This window comes from Paroedura picta, chromosome 17 (genome assembly GCF_049243985.1).
Source record: "Paroedura picta isolate Pp20150507F chromosome 17, Ppicta_v3.0, whole genome shotgun sequence".
Taxonomy (NCBI): Eukaryota; Metazoa; Chordata; class Lepidosauria; order Squamata; family Gekkonidae; genus Paroedura; species Paroedura picta.
In genome coordinates this window covers 7,444,728-7,465,221 of record NC_135385.1, presented here as the reverse complement: position 1 = coordinate 7,465,221, position 20,494 = coordinate 7,444,728, and the positions used below count along the sequence as shown (strand labels likewise).

The 20,494-nt window shown below is 49.8% G+C and overlaps 1 protein-coding gene and 1 long non-coding RNA gene across 2 annotated transcripts in view; one reads left to right on the top strand and one right to left on the bottom strand.

Moving 5' to 3' along the window:
- SLC5A10 (solute carrier family 5 member 10) overlaps window positions 1-19,626 on the top strand; it is a 76,625-nt gene extending 56,999 nt beyond the window's left edge. The window contains exons 11-15 of the mRNA XM_077316361.1: window positions 632-782; window positions 8,536-8,704; window positions 17,850-18,065; window positions 18,253-18,364; window positions 18,783-19,626. Coding sequence (XP_077172476.1) covers window positions 632-782; window positions 8,536-8,704; window positions 17,850-18,065; window positions 18,253-18,364; window positions 18,783-18,961 — 827 coding nt within the window. The 3' untranslated portion in view covers window positions 18,962-19,626. The remainder of the gene's footprint in view (window positions 1-631; window positions 783-8,535; window positions 8,705-17,849; window positions 18,066-18,252; window positions 18,365-18,782) is intronic.
- On the bottom strand, window positions 8,445-14,981 carry LOC143827105 (uncharacterized). The gene is made up of 2 exons (XR_013227189.1): window positions 14,862-14,981; window positions 8,445-8,762 (listed from the first exon to the last, which is right to left on the bottom strand). It is a non-coding gene; the product is annotated as an uncharacterized LOC143827105 (long non-coding RNA).
- Window positions 19,627-20,494: the final 868 nt, after the last annotated feature.

The window sequence follows — 20,494 nt, the reverse complement described above, 5'->3', positions numbered from 1 at the left end:
GTGTGTGTGTGTGTGCATCTTCTCCTTCCAAATGAGGAAATCCCGAGGAATGACTAAGAGGGGAAATTTGCATGGAATATTTCTTGGTGTGAACACAGTCACCGATGTCCTTATATTCCTTCTCTGACGTTATAATTTTTATTGCCATTTTAAGGCAATGAGATCAACAGCTCTTCTTCACCTGGAGGGTGAAGAAAAGAACCGATAAAAAGAAAAAGAAAGGGAAAAAAATAGAACAGTTTCAAGTTTCTTGGCGACAAAAACGCACAAAGTAATCCAGACTAATAAACGCATTAAAAGATCAGTGCCATGGTTTGATTCCCCACTCCTGCACATGCAGCCAACTAGGTGACCATGAGTCGGTTTCAGAGCTGTTCCCACAGAGCAGTTCTCCTAGAGCTCTCTCAGCTTCGCCGACCTCACAGGGTGCCTGTTGTAGGGAGAGGAAAGGGAAGGCGACTGTAAGCCACTTTGAGCCTCCTTCGGGTAAAGAAAAGCAGCATAGAAGAACCAATTCTTCTTCTTCTTCAGTAATATCAGGGCTCTCTCAGCCTCACCTCCCTCGCGGGATGTCTGTCTGTTGCGTGGAGAAACAACCAAACAACGACTGTGTTGTGGTCTCACCCTCCAGGTCTGCGGGGCTTGATGATCGCGGCCATGATGGCGGCTCTGATGTCATCGCTGACCTCCGTCTTCAACAGCAGCAGTGCCCTGTTCACCATGGACATCTGGCGGAGGATCCGACGGGAGGCCGACGAGAAGGAGCTGCTGCTGGTCGGAAGGTCAGCACCGGGGGGCGCTAGGGAGTGGGGAGGGGTTGACGGAATAACTCTATCATAATAATAGTCCTTTGGCGCTGAAGCGGAGACTTGTTGCATCCTGAATTTTGGTCCTTGGTTTGCCATAATTTGTGAATTTAAGAAAAAATACTTAGGGAAACAGTGAATCCTGAGTCCCTTGAGGGTGGAAAGAGTTCGGAGCTGTTCATATTCCTCTCCAAGGTTTTTTATCCCTCCCTGCCCCTCCGACAGTGTGGCCCAGTGGTGAGAGCGTTGGACTTGGATCCTGGAGGGTTGAGGTTCAAATCCCCTCTTGGCCACGGAGTACCACTGGGTGACCTGGGGACACTGACACCGCCGGGACTACCTTACAGGGTTGTGGTGAAGGTGAAATGTAGGGAGAGAGAGTGACGTTAGCTGCTTTGGGTCCCTGTTGAAGTCACGCAAGGATCCCTTTCCTTCCTTTCATCCTCACAACAACCCTGCGGAGTAAGTTAGGCTGGCGAGTCCAAAGCCACCCCGGAAACTTCGGGGCTGGACAGGGGTTTCAGGGCACGTCTCCCAATCCTTGCAACCAAACTGCACTCAGTTCCCCATTAATAAATTCCTAATGCAACTATGCTCAATGCACTTCTCCTCCAGTGCCCCCTGCAGGATAGTCTTCATACGCTGTGGATTCATGCACACGACAGATCTCGCAGATTCTGACAATCTTCCCACACGGATGCTTTCCAAAGCAGCCCTTTCCTCCGGGACGGGGGGAGGAGCTGTTTCAAAGAAACACACAAGCAATTGGGGTGCAGTCCGGAGACTGTTGCCATTCCAGAGATCGCCAGCCCTGAGCCGAAAAAGAGGCAGGGGAAGTACATTTTAGGGGGATCTTATTAGTCCTGCATTCCCAGTCAGTGATGATCCCAGGAATTCACCCACAATCCTCAAGGGAACAGCCTTTCCGATCCCTTTTCCTGTCTCTGTTCTCAGTCGCCGAGCAGAATCCGGGCCTCGGACTGATCTGCCCACACAGCGGGTTTAGCAATTCAATCCCCCGGGCGAGCGTGGGAACAAACGAGACCATTTGCACGGCCGACGGAGGGCAGACGAGAGAGATCGCAGCGGGCGTGCTGATGGTCCGTATATTTATTCACCCAGCGCCGCCTCGATTTCTCAGATGCTCTGGCCAACACCTCTAGGCATGTGGGGTTGTGGTCGAACCGCCGACATTGACTACATAATCTGGCTTGTGAAATCCGGCCCTGATGGCGCTGTCAGTAATTGACAAGCGCGCGCATCAAAGTATTCACCCGCTCACTCAACGAGGCCCATGTCCCGCATCCAAGTTTTGGAGGTAATTCTTCATTTGCCAGGGAAGGCCAGGATCTTGTTTGTTGACCTCTTAAGTCACGTGGGCAGGGCCCACAGGACAGCGTGGTGGTGTGTGAAAAGTGTCCAGCTATGATTTGGAGGATCCAGGTTCAAATCCCCACTTCGGCATGGCTATTTGCTGGAGAACCCTGCCGTTCTCTCTTTCCCTCTGCTTAACCCCTACCTTGCAGGGCTGTCATTTGCATAAATGGGGAAGAGAGAAAAGAACTGGGTTTTTCTATACCCCACTTTTCACTGCACGGAAGGGCCCCCAAAATGGCTTTCAACCCCCTTTCCCCTCCTCTCCCCACAACAGACACCCTGTGAGGTAGGTCGGGCTGAGAGAGCCCTGTGAGAACTTCTCTGAAATAACAGCTCTAACAGGACCGTGACTAGCCCAAGGTTCCCCCCGCTGGCTGCATGTGGAGGAGCGGGGAATCAAACCCAGTTCTCCAGATGAGAAGCCGCTGCTCTTAATCACTAACCCCCGCACTGGTTCTCGTAACTAGAGAAGCGCAAGACTTCGAGTGAATGGAAATGAAATGGAATGAGATGTATTCATGCCCGCTTTCCTTTGCCACCATGCCCTGCTTGGCTAATGAACCTGTCGGGCCTGCGACGATCTCCTTCCCCGGACTGCTAGTATTTTATTTGAAGGGTCACTGGTGTCTTGCTTCCCGGGAGCGTTCCTGGGCATCCCCTTTCTGTGGCTCAGGATAGAATCGAAACGTAATGGGCCGCGGATGTGTGGCTAATTAACGCCGCCCTATCCGGGCGGCCCTGAACCCTGGAAAGGCGATGCAGAATTGTGAAGCCTTCCACTCGCTTGTGTGAAATGTGTTTTCCTGTGAACTGGAGAGCAAGACGGTCCCGCCCACTTGAACTGGTTGCGTCAAACTGGCTTTTCGGTCGCCTGCGGTGCGTAAGCGTTGCCTCCAGGCGAATAGGCAAGGATACAGGGCTTTTTTCAAACAAGGGGAATGTCGGTTCTTTCCCCTCCCTTCTTGCTTTAAGGCAGGGGGTTGTCAACCTGTGGTCCTCCAGATGTTCATGGGCTACAATTCCCATGAGCCCCTGCCAGCGTTTGCTGGCAGGGGCTCATGGGAATTGCAGTCCATGAACATCTGGAGGACCACAAGTTGTGAAAATTCCGACACTGAACTTCCCCCGTTTCGATTCCGTAATCGGCCGCCGCTCGGCTGTCCGACGGGTTTGGAAGAGTCCTGATTATCCAAACACAGGCGTACCTGCATCCAAAACTAACCTTGCAACGATCCTCTCATTTCAATTGTAAAGTGTCCCGGGCACTCCCGATGGGCCCACCCGGCGGGAGACGCCTAGCTTAATGGTTTTTGTTTCTCTTATCTATTATTCGGCTGGGGGGGGGAGGGAAGAGAGTCGGTTTGCTTACAATGTGTTCAGGGAGGGGGGGGGGAAAGGCCAATTTATGCATAAGTCACCAGCTAGGGTGCACAATGCATTCGTCTGCCATTCCCATCTGACCTGATTTTTTCGGGACCTGCCCAATGTCATGAGTCAGTAATAAATAATAAAAAAATAAAATAAACCACCAGCTTGCCGAAACCGAATTCCAGCCGCCGGTATTCTGCTGAGCGCATCAACAGATGCGGCGGCTCTAATATTCGTCTGCGCCTGTTCTTGGGGGGGGGGTTCGTCAGCCATGCGAGTGAAACTTCAAGGGCAGGAGAGCTTCCCCCCCCCCCTTCCCGTTTGCAGTTCCCGGGACGTGCGCTGACCTCCTTCCCTTTTGGCTTCACCGCCTGTGAAATGGGTGGGCCTCCCTTTTGTTTATCCTCAGGAGGGGAACTGCGGAGAGGTTTAATGAGGGCATTTGGGCTGGTAGGCGAAAGTGAAGCTGTTCGTTATCAGCCGAGGTTTGCAGATGGAATCTAGCATGACGGGGAAGAAAAATTGGGGTATGCGTCGGGAAGACACTGAGTTTTATGCATGGTGTTGATGTGCCTGTGTGGTTCTCTCTCCATGTGCGAATCTTCATCTCATTGATCAAATTCACAAGTTAGGGGGAACTGATGTACGATCTGTGCATGGTACGCGCTTGTTCTTTGTACGTGCATCGTGTGATTCTCATATTATATTAGACGCGTGTACAACTCAACATGGGACAGAACCCTAACATTTATCCAAGTTTCATTCGTAAAGTCAGAACATGTTGGGCTCTTTCTTTCAGAAAGGTATGTTTATGTACAGGCATTCATTGTGACGTGCAAGCCTTTGCACAGAGAAGGAGGGAAGAGAGAGGACTGTCTAACTGTTGCTCTGCATTCCTTTGTTCTAGAGGCAAGCGGGGAGGAAGTGGACTCAAAAAAGCAGGAAGTCCCCAAATGAGCCGATCAGGACACTGGAAGAAATTGTTTGGAAAATATCAGAATGTTTCCAGTCCAAATCCTCATAAATACACATCTCCTCCTATGCCCCCCGCAGGTCATTCACTATATTCTGTCCCATCATGCACACTGCACATTCCCACAGGTATTTCCCCCCAGTTTCCTCCCCTGAGCCTCTTCTTCCCTCACTGACGTTCTCTTTTTCGATATCGGTTGCACAACACCGGCGTGATTCAGTGTGGCAGACAATGACGTGATCCGAGAAACGAACCAAGGGGGTGACTAAGCCGACAGATTTGATCAGGGACAGACAATCCAATCCGCAGATGAATGCAAGGCAGAGGGTGTGTTGGGGGGAACCCCTGGGAGAGAGGCAGATTTGGCCGTTTCTGTCTTAGCCGGGCCCAGATGTTTTGGGATACGAGGCATTACACTGAGACCTGATCCTCTCTGCCTCTTCAAGCGTGGAGAATGAAGAAACCAGTTTGTTTCTAAGGCATGCTAGGATGTAGCCAGGAAACAGTTAAATACTTAGCCAGCCCTTTTTGAGATGCAGAGCAAAGAAGTAACCCCATCTGCTCCGAACCTTGATGGGTGATCTAGTATTCCGGAGGATTTGTTTGTTTATCGCCCGGTGGGTGCTTAGCATAAATGCTACGAGGGAAGGATTGTCCGGCAGCTGGACAAGAAATGTTCAGAGCCTCCAGGCCATGATTCTCGTTTTCTTGGGGGGTCTCCCACCCGAATGCAAACCGAGGCCATCTCTGCTTAGCTTCTGAGATCTGTGGAGATCCGGCATGCCTGGGCTATTCAGGTCAATTCTGGAGGAGAGAGGAAAATATTGTAGGCGATTAAGGGTCAGACTGAGTGCTGTTTCCCCAATTCCCTTGGTCAGCCCCTCCTGTGTCACCTTCCCTTCCTGACTGCGTCTGCAATCCGCGATCTACGGACCTGATCAATGCAAATCGGCACATGCCCCGAGCCATTGCGCTGGAATGCGGGCAGCTCCCCTGCCAAAGCGTTGCTAAACTGCCTTTTCCATCTCTCTGGGTGGGCCGCGTCCCGCCCTCTCCCAAATGCCGGCCCCAGGAAGGAAGGGGCCGACCACTGCCAATCTCCAGATTTGGCCTGGAGGTCTCTCGGAATGAGAACAGAGCTCTGGACCACCGTGACCAGCTCTCCAGAAAGCATTGGCTGGTTCAGAGGGTAAATTTTAATGGCACATGTGCACCCTTGGAATTCTGGCGTGGCGCACCACCAAACGCCCCCCTCAAAATAGCTGCTGTAAGATGTGCAGCAGCCCTTTTCTCCAGGGGAACTGACCTCTGTCGCCTGGCGTTAAACTGCAATCCCAGGAGATTCCCAGTTGCCACCTGGAGTTGGCAACCAAATCCCCAGAGTGCCAGAAGTTCTCAGTTGGTGACCCTGGCTTGGTCCCACTCCAGCCCCTTCCTCTGAGAAAGATTAGAGCCCCTAAAGCTGAAGACAAAGGTTTCGAAGAGCAGCCGTGTGTCATCACCCCTCCCTCTGTGTGAGCACCACAATTTGCAACACAGATGTGCATTCCAGCGTGGCAGATTTCGGAGTGGCCGTCCCCCTTTCCACTCCCGTCCCGCACGAGGCAGATGGAGTGGCACCCCTGATCCTGGGCGTATTTGTGCTTTCCAAATACACACCCACCCCTCACCAGTGTTTAAGACATGTGGACCAAGGAAGGGGAGAATGAGAGCTCCTAAATTCAGTAACAGTGTATTGAAAATCCTCTCCTGCTCAGAAGACATCGCCTCTGTCTTAGTCTGCTTCTGAACAAATCTGAGTCCAGTGGGACCTTTAAGACCAGCAAAGGTTTATTCAGGGTATATGCAAGCATGCCCAATTCCTCACATGCAATGAAATGGGATTTCCAGTCCACATTTGTAGGCAGAGGCCGAACAATAAATCATCACACCGCATGATGGAGATGTTTAACAGATTCAAGCACACTTGCAGCTCAAGGAAGACCTTGAGCTAGTCACTGTTCCCTCAGAGCAGTTCTCTCAGAGCCCTCTCCACCCCATTATCCTCACAGAGCGTCTGTTTTGGGGAGAGGAAGGGAAAGGGGTCCATTAAGCCACCTTGGGATTCCTCTGGGTCATGAAAAGTGGGGCATAAAATAACCAGGTCTTCTTCTTCTCTCCGAGATCTTAATTTTGGGGGGTAAATTTTGGGGGAAGCGTGTTGCCAACTCCCTGGAAGGGGTGATCTGTCTTTTTCATACAATAGACGGAGAGTCCCCCAAAATAAGGGCTTTTCTTCCTCCATCTAAGCTGCCGAAAGAGCTCGCTTTGCGCAAACGGCCCTCCTTTAGAGAGAGAACCAGGGGATCCGATGCTTAATTAAACAGCTAGGGCTTGGCCTGGGGTGTAAATAAATGGTTATCAAAAGGGCACGCCTCAACCTGCTTCGGCTTGCCGCTCTCTCCTTCCGCCCAGCTGCCACTCTTGCATCGTCTGGTGGGGATGGGGCCGGAGTCAGCAGGGACGTCTGCTCTCTCCTCGCCCGGGGCCTTCCCAGAAATGTTCAGAACCCCACAGGGGGGAGAGAGCATTAAGCCATCCCCTGTGGGGCGAACCAATCGCTTCTCCCGTCAGCCGCGTTGTACAAGTCCAGCCCACGGAAACACGTTCTCATGATTTAATTCCTTTCCCGGCTGATCGGTCCCGGTTGGAAGAGAGTCTGAAGCCCTTGTGGCCTCGGATCCATCCCAAACGGGGTCGAAAGGGCAGATTCAAAACTTACTCCACGGTGCACACAAAATGCGGGTTTTGTAAATTCCAACCATCCTTCTGCAACGACTGAGAGTGGCTTCCAGATGTGGAGGAGATATCTTGTACACACTGTCCGGGACACAACGCCTTTGCCACATCGGGGGCTGCCGCTGCCCCCAGACCCTTTCCACAGTGGGTTCAAATCTCAAGTGACCCTGCTCAGTGTGCGACCTGGCTACTGTCTTTTCCCCGCCCCCTCGCCAATCCCTGCGAACCAATTTAGGACTAACTGACACGTTAGGCTTTGGGAATCCCTGAATCACTCTTAGGACATGGAACTGTCACCGACATGAGTTTTGAATCCTAGAGTTGGAAGGGACCTCCCGGGTCATCTAGTCCAACCCCCTGCACTAGGCGGTAGCTTTGCAAAGCTCTTTCTCAGCCGTGCTGTTTTTTTATCAGAAGGGTGCCCTGAGTTGCTTGGAGCCCTGCAAGAGGGAACAAAAAAGGCAAGGTTGCCTGTGGGTTTTTTTTCCCTTCTTTTGCCTTTCTTTTTCCCCCAGTTGGATTTAAAAGCAGTCTGGGATGCCCACTTTTCATTATGGGAGCCATGCAGGGAAAGAACCGCACCCTTGTCATCCCACCGTGCTAATTGCATGCATTTTTAACTGGAGTCCGAGGCGAGGGGGGGGGATGCAGTGGTCAAATCGACATTGCTTCCTCTTGTTTGGTTCTCGTCGTTTCTGGGGGGAAGTCTGCAGAGATCTTCCTGACAAATGGATTTGTTTGAAGCGTTTCTGTCTAGCTCTCAATCTGGCCTGGAATTTTATTCGTTTATGTTTTGTTTTTAGCATCATGTTTGTGTCTCTGTGTGTAGTAATTACAGTACTAGAAAAGCGTGTCACCATCAGCAGATTAAAATTCTGGCATGCCGATTAACCAATCGCGTAATTAGAAACCAAGATAGATAACAGGTTTCATGAAGGGCTGGTGCCAGGTGAACGGATGTGCCAGGGCAGAACTGGCCTACTCTAATGGCCATATATTTTTGGCAGACTGGTAGCCATCAAAGGTTACCTAAGAGTGGCCAGCTGAGGCCAGATCATGTTAGAGCACCTGCCGGTCAAATCTGGCCAGTTTCCCTGAGACTCCAGCTATCTACGATGGACATATCTACCTAATGCAAGCTGCATTTTAGCCACGCTGTTGTCTGTATATTTTGGCAAGCTGTCTGACTTTTCTTTCACAAAACGCTTCTGTGTCTTGCGCTAATCCTTGCAGGATAGTCACCGTTGTCCTGGTGGGTGTGAGCGTGGTCTGGATTCCGATCCTGCAGAGCTCCAACAGTGGTCAACTCTACATCTACATCCAGTCCGTCACCAGCTACCTCGGGCCACCTGTCACGGCTGTGTTTCTGCTGGCTGTTTTCTGGAAGCGAGCCAATGAGCAGGTAAATCCGGGGTTGGGTGGACAGCTAGCTAACAGTCACTTTCCGATCGCACTCGAGGCTTGAGTTGGAGAGGGGAAATTGAGTCACACAGGTTAAACCAGGGGAGGGACAATTCAAAGAGTTATGTGGGCCTTATGGTTGCCCAGTTACTACTTGCCTGTACTTTCTGATGCTACCTGGCTACATCCTCTGATGCTACCTGGCTACATACTCTAAGGCTACCTGCCTACATACTCCGATGCTACCTGGCTACACCCTGTCTTTTGGTCTTTTATGTGTTAACTTCATAAACTTGGACTGAATGTCTGTAATAAAGTTTGAACTGAACCGATGCTACCTGGCTACATATTCTGATGCTACTTGGCTACATATTCTGATGCTACTTGGCTACATACTCTGAGGATACCTGGCTACATACTCTGAGAATACCTGGCTACATACTCTGAGGCCACTTGGCCACATACTCTGGGGCTACCAGGCTACATACTCTGAGGATACCTGGCTATATTCTCTCAGGATAGCTGGCTACATACTCTGAGGCTACTTGGCTACATAATCTGAGGATACCTGACTACATACTCTGATTCTACATGACTACATACTCTGATGCTACTTGGCTACATTCTCTTAGGATACTTGGGTACATACTCTGATTCTACCTGGCTATATACTCTGAGGATACCAGACTACATACTCTGATGATACTTGGCTACATTCTCTTAGGATACTCGGGTACATAGTCTGATTCTACCTGGCTATATACTCTGATGATACTTGGCTACATACTCTGAGGCTACTTGGCTACATTCTCTGAATCTACCTGGCTACATACTCTCAGGATACCTGGCTACATACTCTGATGCTACCTGGCTGCATACTCTGAGGATACCTGGCTACATACTCTGATGCTACTTGGCTACATTCTCTGAGGATACCTGGCTACATACTCTGATGCTACTTGGCAGCATTCTCTGAGGATACCTGGGTACATACTTTGAGAATACCTGGATTTTGTCACTCTGAGGCTTCTTGGCTACATACCCTGATGCTACCTGGCTGCATACTCTGAGGTTACCTGGTTATGTCATCTGTTTCTACCTGGCTCCATTCTCTTATTCTACCTGGCTACATATTCTGATGCTACCTGGCTACATACTCTGATTCTACCTGGCTACATACTCTGAGGGTACTTGGCTACATACTCCGATGCTACCTGGCTACATACTCTGAGGATACTTGGCTACATACTCTGAGGCTACCTGGCTACATACTCTGAGGATACCTGGCTACATACTCTGATACTACTTGGCTACATTCTCTGAGGATACCTGGCTACATATCCAGAGGATACTTGGCTACATACTCTGAGGCTACTTGGCTACATACTCTGGGGCTACCTGGCTACATTCTCTCAGGATACCTGGCTACATACTCTGAGGATACTTGGCTACATAATCTGAGGATACCTGACTACATACTCTGATTCTACCTGACTACATACTCTGATGCTACTTGGCTACATTCTCTTAGGATACCTGGGTACGTACTCTGATTCTACCTGGCTATATACTCTGATGATACTTGGCTACATACTCTGAGGCTACTTGGCTACATACTCTGAATCTACCTGTCTACATAATCTGAGGATACCTGGCTGCATACTCTGATGCTACCTGGCTGCATACTCTGAGGATACCTGGCTACATACTCTCAGGATACCTGGCTACATACTCTGAGGCTACCTGGCTGCATACTCTGAGGATACCTGGCTACATACTCTGATGCTACTTGGCTACATTCTCTGAGGATACCTGGGTACATACTTTGAGGATACCTGTATTTTGTCACTCTGAGGCTTCTTGGCTGCATACCCTGATGCTACCTGGCTATATCATCTGTTTCTACCTGGCTACATTCTCTGATTCTACCTGGCTACATACTCTGAGAATACCTGGCTACATACTCTGAAGCTACTTGGCTACATTCTCTGAATCTACCTGGCTACATACTCTGAGGATACCTGACTACATACTCTGATGCTACTTGGCTACATTCTCTTAGAGTATTTGGGTACATACTCTGATGCTACCTGGCTATATACTCTGATGATACTTGGCTACATACTCTGAGGCTACTTGGCTACATTCTCTGAATCTACCTGGCTACATACTCTGAGGATACCTGGCTACATTCTCTGAGGATACCTGGCTACATACTCTGATGCTACTTGGCTACATTCTCTGAGGATACCTGGCTACATACTTTGAGGATACCTGGATTTTGTCACTCTGAGGCTTCTTGGCTGCATACCCTGATGCTACCTGGCTGCATACCCTGATGCTACCTGGCTATATCATCTGTTTCTACCTGGCTACATAGTCTGATGCTACTTGGCTACGTACCCTGATGCTACCTGGCTGCATACCCTGAGGTTACCTGGTTATGTCATCTGTTTCTACCTGGCTACATTCTCTGATTCTACCTGGCTACATATTCTGATGCTACCTGGCTACATACTCTGAGGGTACTTGGCTACATACTCTGATGCTACCTGGCTACATACTCTGAGGATACTTGGCTACATACTCTGATACTACTTGGCTACATTCTCTGAAGATTCCTGGCTACATACACTGAGGATACCTGGCTACATACTCTGAGAATACCTGGCTACATACTCTGGGGCTACCTGGCTACATACACTGGGGCTACTTGGCTACATAATCTGAGGATACCTGACTACATACTCTGATTCTACCTGACTACATACTCTGATGCTACTTGGCTACATTCTCTTAGGATGCCTGGGTACATACTCTGAGGATACCTGGCTACATACTCTGATACTACTTGGCTACATTCTCTGAGGATACCTGGCTACATACGCTGGGGCTACCTGGCTACATTCTCTCAGGATACCTGGCTACATACTCTGAGGCTACTTGGCTACATAATCTGGGGCTACCTGGCTACATACACTGGGGCTACCTGGTTACATTCTCTCAGGATACCTGGCTACATACTCTGAGGCTACTTGGCTACATACTCTGAATCTACCTGTCTACATAATCTGAGGATACCTTGCTACATACTCTGAGGATACCTGGCTGCATACCCTGATGCTACCTGGCTATATCATCTGTTTCTACCTGGCTACATTCTCTGATTCTACCTGGCTACATACTCTGAGAATACCTGGCTACATACTCTGAAGCTACTTGGCTACATTCTCTGAATCTACCTGGCTACATACTCTGAGGATACCTGACTACATACTCTGATGCTACTTGGCTACATACTCTGAGGATACCTGGCTACATACTTTGAGGATACCTGGATTTTGTCACTCTGAGGCTTCTTGGCTGCATACCCTGATGCTACCTGGCTGCATATCCTGATGCTACCTGCCTATATCATCTGTTTCTACATGGCTACATAGTCTTATGCTACTTGGCTACATACCCTGATGCTACCTGGCTGCATACTCTGAGGTTACCTGGTTATGTCATCTGTTTCTACCTGGCTACATTCTCTGATTCTACCTGGCTACATATTCTGATGCTACCTGGCTACATACTCTGAGGGTACTTGGCTACATACTCTGATGCTACCTGGCTACATACTCTGAGGATACTTGGCTACATACTCTGATACTACTTGGCTACATTCTCTGAAGATTCCTGACTACATACACTGAGGATACCTGGCTACATACTCTGAGAATACTTGGCTACATACTCTGGGGCTACCTGGCTACATACACTGGGGCTACTTGGCTACATAATCTGAGGATACCTGACTACATACTCTGATTCTACCTGACTACATACTCTGATGCTACTTGGCTACATTCTCTTAGGATACCTGGGTACATACTCTGAGGATACCTGGCTACATACTCTGATACTACTTGGCTACATTCTCTGAGGATACCTGGCTACATACACTGGGGCTACCTGGCTACATTCTCTCAGGATACCTGGCTACATACTCTGAGGCTACTTGGCTACATAATCTGGGGCTACCTGGCTACATACACTGGGGCTACCTGGCTACATTCTCTCAGGATACCTGGCTACATACTCTGAGGCTACTTGGCTACATAATCTGAGGATACCTGACTACATACTGTGATTCTATCTGACTACATACTCTGATGCTACTTGGCTACATTCTCTTAGAATACCTGGGTACATACTCTGATTCTACCTGGCTATATACTCTGATGATACTTGGCTACATACTCTGAGGCTACTTGGCTACATACTCTGAATCTACCTGTCTACATAATCTGAGGATACTTGGCTACATACTCTGAGGATACCTGGCTGCATACTCTGATGCTTCCTGGCTGAATACTCTGAGGATACCTGGCTACATACTCTCAGGTTACCTGGCTACATACTCTGAGTCTACTTGGCTACATAATCTGAGGATACCTGACTACATACTCTGAGGATACCTGGCTACATACTCTGATGCTACCTGGCTGCATACTCTGAGTATACCTGGCTACATACTCTGATGCTACCTGGCTACATACTACATACTACCTGGCTACATACTACATACTACTTGGCTACATTCCTTGAGGATTCCTGGGTACATACTTTGAGGATACCTGTATTTTGTCACTCTGAGGCTTCTTGGCTGCATACCCTGATGCTACCTGGCTGCATACCCTGATGCTACCTGGCTATATCATCTGTTTCTACCTGGCTACATAGTCTGATGCTACTTGGCTACATACCCTGATGCTACCTTGCTGCATACTCTCAGGTTACCTGGCTATGTCATCTGTTTCTACCTGGCTTCATTCTCTGATTCTACCTGGCTACATACTCTGATGCTACCTGGCTACATACTCTGATTCTACCTGGCTACATACTCTGAGGGTACTTGGCTACATACTCTGAAGCTACCTGGCTACATACACTGAGGATACTTGGCTACATAATCTGAGGATACCTGACTACATACTCTGATTCTACCTGACTACATACTCTGATGCTACTTGGCTACATTCTCTTAGGATACCTGGCTACATACTCTGGGGATACCTGGCTACATACTCTGATACTACTTGGCTACATTCTCTGAGGATACCTGGCTACATACTCTGAGGATACCTGGCTACATACTCTGATTCTACCTGGCTACATACTCTGAGAATACCTGGCTACATACTCTGAGGATACCTGGCTACATACTCTGAGGATACCTGGCTACATACTTTGAGGATACCTGGATTTTGTCACTCTGAGGCTGCTTGGCTGCATACCCTGATGCTACCTGGCTGCATACCCTGATGCTACCTGGCTATATCATCTGTTTCTACCTGACTACATAGTCTGATGCTACTTGGCTGTATACCCTGATGCTACCTGGCTGCATACTCTGAGGTTACCTGGCTATGTAATCTGTTTCTACCTGGTAACATTCTCTGAGAATGCCTGGCTACATACCCTGATGCTACTTGGCTACATACCCTGATGCTACCTGGCTACATACTCTGAGGCTACCTGGAAATATCCTCTGATGCTACCTGGCTATGTCATCTGTTACTACCTGGCAACATTTTCTGAGGATACCTGGCTACATACCCTGATGCTACCTGGCTGCATACTCTGGTGCTACCTGGCTACATCCACTGATGCTACCTGGCTACATACTCTGAGGCTTCCTGGAAACATCCTCTGATACTAGCTGGCAACATTCTCTGAAGCTACCTGGCTGCATACTCTGAGGCTACCTGGCTGCAAACTCCAATGCTACAAGAGGAAGATCTTGTTCTTCCTGGCTACATCCTGTGACGCTACCAGGCTACATCCTGTGATGTTACTGGGCTACATCCCATGACGCTAGCTGGCTACATCCCGTGATGCTACCTTGCTACATCCCGTGATGCTGCCTAGCTACATCCAGCGACGCAACCTGGCTACATCCGGCGACGCTGCCTTGCACATCCTGTGACACTAGCTAGATCCTGTGATGATGCCTGGCTACATCTTTTGATGCTACAAGGCTACATCCCGTGATCTTACTTGGCTTGATCCTGTGACACAGCCTTGCTACGTCTTGTGCGATACCTGGCTACGTCCTGTGATCCTGCCTGGCTGCATCCTGTGACACAGCCTTGCTACATCTTGTATGATACCTGGCTACGTCCTGTGATTATGCCCTGCTATGTCCAGTGATGCTGCACTGCTACGTCTTGTGGTGCCACCGGGCTGCGTCCTGTGATGCTACGTGGCAGCGTCCTGTGATGCTACCTGGCTACATCCTGTGGTGCTACCTGGCTACGTCCTGTGATGCAACCTTGTTGCATCCTGTGATGCTACCTGACTACGTCCTGTGATGCTACATAGCTATGTCCTATGATGCTAGATGGCTACATCCTGCTGCTCTACCTGGCTACATCCTATGATGCTACCTGGCTACATCGTGTTGTGCTACCTGTCTATATGCTGTGATGCTACCTGGCTACATCCTCTTATCTTACCTGGTCCAGCAGAGACAAGAACCACAGCAAGCCCAGACACAGCAGCGGGAGGGGAGGCGAAGAAAAACGCACACCTCCCAAGTTCGTTGCATGAGTGGATCCAGCATCCCTCTGGGTAGAGTCCCCTGGCCCTTGTTCGCAAAATTTGGTCCAGAAGATGATGCGCAGATGTTTCTGGAGGCTTTCAAACATACTACAGAAGCAATGGGATGGCACAAGACTCAGTGGTCTTTTATCATTGGCTCTTACTTGACAGCAGAAGGACAGCTGCATTAAAGGAAATAGCCAAAGAAGACCTGGCTGATTACAAAGCCTTGAAGAAGACTATCCTGGATCGATATCAAGTGTCCCCAGAGACACATAGACAGAGGTTTAGAGCGGTAACTTTTCTGCCAACCCTGAATGGTGATTAATTGGCTGAAAGATGCGGCTATTCGCTGGTTGAATCTTAGCAGCAATGGCATTTGTCTGAGGCCGGATGGTGGCCCAAGGACTGACTGACTGACTGACTAAGATCGGGTTCCCTCTCCCCAGGGACGAAGGACAGTGCTAGAGTGGCCAGGAGCCCCAGATCGATCCTTCCAAGTCAAATTACTCCTCCGCCTGTTTTTTCTTGGACCATCCAGAGAGCATATATGGAAACAGTATTTTAACATTGCATCTCCATTATCATTATTGTGTATTGTGGTGAGGGTTTTAATGGGGAATCTTAACGTTTTAATGTATTGAGCTGTATGAAATGTTGCAAACCGCCGCGAGCCGGTTGTCTGAGAACGGCGGTTATACAAATCTAATAAATAATAATAAAATAATTAAGAAAGCCCTTTGTTGGAGTGTGACATGGGAGGGGGGGGTATCACTCTCGCAGGAACAGCCGAAGGGGATCCCAGACATCCAACCTGATCACCAGCGGTGATTCGGGGCAAAGAATTTAGAGCTTTAGTAGACGGCGGAAGCTCCATGCCCATGGTTCGTCGAGATCATTTGGATTGGGAGCGTCCAATCCGAAGATGGGTGTCCATCACTTGCTGCCATGGAAACCGGGATAATTTCTCAGTGTTTGCCACCCCTGTGACTTATCTGGACCGCTGGTAGTGCTGGGGAAGGACGCCCTTCCATTTCAGGACACCTTCAAAGCTCTCCAGAAGAGGGCTAGCAATGTGAGCTTCCCTACGGATGACTCCAACACCAAGATCATAAGACAAGACCCAGGAATCATAGAATCATAGAGAATCATAGAATCATAGAGTTGGAAGGGACCTCATGGGTCATCTAGTCCAACCCCCTGCGCTATGCAGGACACTCACATCCCAATTGCTCATCTACTGTAATCTGCCACCCCTTTGCCTTCACAGAATCAGCCTCTATGTCAGATGGCTATCTAGACTCTGTTTAAAAATCTCCAAAGATGGAGAACCCACCACCTCCTGAGGAAGCCTATTCCACTGAGGAACCGCTCTGACTGTCAGGAACTTCTTCCTGACGTTTAGAAGAAATTTCTTTTGAATGAATTTCATCCCATTTGTTCTGGTCTGTCCCTCTGGGGCAAGAGAGAACAATTCTGCTCCATCCTCTATATGGCACCCTTTTAAATACTTGAAGATGGTTAGGAGAAGAGATGCTACATGGAAACCTGCAAAATGACCCCGACTTAGCCCAACAAGAAGAGGAAGATCTTGTTCTTCTTGGCTACAACCTGTTGTGCTACCTGGCTACATCCTGTGATGCTACCTGGCTACATTCTGTGATGCTACATCCTGGCTACATCCTGTGAGCTACCTGGCTACATTCTGTGATGCCCCCCGAGGAAACATCTCGCCACATTCCTTCTCTGGGGTTCAGAAAGATGTTTTTCCTTCTCTGTCGCTTGGAGATGAGCTGCAATTCTGGGTTGGGGGATCCCTAGGTCCCCCGTGAAGGCTGGCATCCCTAATTGGGAGGAAGGGGCATGATTTGGGTGTCAGAGCTATCGCCTGGGTGAGTACTACTTTTCCCCTCCCCAGGCTGCACCCCCCAAAAAAGTCCAGGTATTTCCTTACCCCTAGCCCACCCGCCCCTAATTTATACATCAAGAGGGGCAGAATAGGAATTAACAAAGTTGCTTGTCGTTCTTGTGCGATCGTAGCATGACTAGAACACAGCCCTGGGGATGAACAAAATTTATTCTGGAGCGCCCTTGATCAGACGCAGTGGAGAGTACACCCACGGCCGATAGATTTATACGTAGAGTTACAAGTTGGACAAGGTAGCCTGACTTTCATTAGGCAGAAAACATCGAAAGGGTAGCTGTGTCGTCCTTTTTGTTTGCCTTTTTGTTTATCTGAGATAAACCAGGCGTATTCCAGCAGAAACCTTTCATGAATCCTTGACTCCGTGGGGAAATCAGTGTGATTCACCATGGCTAGCAGCCCCTGATGACACCTAGAATCCTAGAGTGGGAAGGGGCCATACAGGCCATCTAGTCCCACCCCCTGCTCAACGCAGGATCAGCCCAAAGCATCCTAAAGCAAGGGTCCACCAGGACCTCTCCTCCCTGATCTACCTGCCCTCCTTTGAGAGCTGTCTATTGCCGAATCCTCTGGCAGGAAATCCGCCGCATCAAAAAGCATTTCCTTTCGCCCGCCATGACATCTCTCGTTTCAGGGAGCTTTCTGGGGTCTGATGGTGGGCCTGGCCGTGGGCCTGACCCGGATGTCTTTGGACTTCGCACACCCCAAACCTGGCTGTGGGTCACCCGACGAACGCCCGTCTTTTGTGAGAGACGTCCACTACCTCCACTTTGCTGCCATACTCTGCCTGCTGACCGCCGCCGTGGCTGTCGGGATCAGCTTGCTGACCCGACCTCCCGCCGAATCCCAGGTGAGTTGGGTCAAGGTATCTCCATTCCTGAGGATCGGGGCGGAGCCTGGGGAGGGCGTGGCTTCGGGAGGGAAGCCAGCTCAGCAGGGTGGAAAGCCACTCTAGACCGAGTGCCACTCTAGGAATGGTTGGGAATTCTATGGTGAAACGATAACGTTTTTTTTTTCTTTCGAAAAACCAATTGCAGACCGAGAACCTGACCTGGTGGACCCTTCGTCCTGAGCGACACCTGTCTTCTCCCGCACTTTCGGTGTCCAAATCGCTCCCGGAGAACAGTCTCTCCGGGGCAGCAAAGGAGGGTAAGGCAGATAGTCCCCCCCCCTGTGAGGTGGGTGGGGCTGAGAGGGCTCTGAGAGAACTGGGACTAGCCCTAGGCCACCGGGCTGCCTGCCTGTGGAGAAGGAGCGGGGAATCGAACCTGACTCTCCACGTTACAGGCTGCCGCTCTTAACGGCCAAACCAAGCTGGCTCTCTCTTTCTCTCTCATCCAGTTTGCAGCAGTGCTTGGCCAAAGCGTTCTGCTGAGCCCATGAGCTGGGGTTGGATGCTTTCCTCTGCTTTTTGACTTCAGCACCTGCTGTGGGGATAAGCTGCTCCTGTACGTGGAAGCTCCATTTAGCCACCACAGCCACTGGACAAACCTACCCTCTGCCATGCTTATTTTCCTTTCAAGGGGGACCCTGCCCCTGCTACCCTTTTCTCTTTTGTTTTTAACAGAGTCCAAAGAAGGAGAGACCAGAAGCAGCATCTGCAGGTCCCCAGTTGCGAAGTCAGAAATTCCCACCCCAACGGCCTGCAGAGACCGACCACCGTCTCCTTTCTGGGCACGGGTCTGCGGCATCAATGCCCTCCTTCTGCTGTGTGTCAACATCTTTTTCTATGCTTATTTTGCTTAAAGAGGAAGCATTTGGTCAAGGCCCTGAGAAGACCGGGGCAGCGGGGTCTCTAAAGCATGGAATTTCCTGCCGATATTGGCATCATTTTGTTTAATTATATGTTTCGACCACTAATACGGCCCGTTTTGTGTTCATTCAGGATGGGAAATGTCACACGGCCCCACCTTGAGGCTGGTGACCATCCCCTTCCTCCTGGCTGCCCCCAAATCTCTCTAGAACAGCTCTGGTTCACAGCCTTTGATTTTCCCTTCTTTTCCACTCGGATTTTGGCATTTCCTTGTTTTTTCCAACCACACCTGCCAGTGAGAGCCCTCATAGCAGGAGACCAGGTAGACCTATGTTAATCAGTGAGTTGCACCCTCCCCAAATGCCCTTGGCTTGATACTTTGGGCAGATGGCCACTGTAGCGTCCAACACCGCAGGGAGATGTGCTTCTCAACCAAACGGTTTTGATAGGAGCATGCCCAGGTGGTCATGCTGCTTTTTGGAATCTTTGGTGTTTACCCGCTTCCGACCTGACCAATGTCTTGCCCCTGAGCCCCAGTTGCATCACTGGGAACCAGAGCCATATCCCCAGCTGTGGGTGCCCTGCAGAAGAAGCAACACCCTATTATCTCGAGTCTCGTAAATCTCAGGAGGAGCCTGGCTGTTTGTGTCAGAGGACAAGAGCTGCTGTTCCCATCCTAGAAGGGTGATGCTTTGTTTTTGTTTTTTTTATAGCCGGGCTCAGCAAATTGGCTGAGTGACTTCATCGTGGTGCTTGTCAGGCTGCCAAGGAAGAGGCTTGCGTCACCGGCTTGTTCCCGACACGCCCGAGACGGTCTGGTTTTAGAGATGCGTTCTTTGTCAGTCTGAGGGGGATCAAGGTAGTATGCTGGGCCCATAACCCGTAGCCGGGCATCTAGGGCAGCCGCCCTCCAGGTTCTGCCTGCAGATCTCCCAGAATTCCAACTGATCTGCAGATGACAGAAATCGGGGTTGAATGCTATCCTTGCATGGGCCCATAACCTGTAGTCAGGCTTCTAGGGCTCCCAGCCTCCAGGTAGGGCCTGCAGATTTCCCAGAAATTTCAGGATTGAATGCTATGCTGACCTTCAGACCCCAATTCTTTGGTCCTACTGGGAGGGGTGAGTCAAAAGGGGGAAATATGACCGAGAGGGTTGGTGTAAAAATGAAGGCGGTTTCAGTGTATTGAGACGGCCATTTTCCTCCCCAAGGTAACTTATCCCCGTCATCTAGAGATTGGTTGCAGCCCCAGGAAATGCCATGCCCCACGTAGCACTTGCCATCCCTAAGCATTGAGCACACCGGCCATGGAAGATTTTGGCTCATTAATTCTTGCTTAAAACCAGTTGTGTCCTGTTTTTCCGAAAAGATGTACTGTCCAGTATGGCTTTTTGAAAAGTAATCTAGGAGAGCTGATTGGCCGTCCTCAGCCAGCCTTGAAGACTTTTGCCCGGAAGGGAATCTTTACCCGTCCTTCTAAGAGCCAAAATGCCCACCTGACTTCAGTCCAAGGTCTGAGTTCCTTTG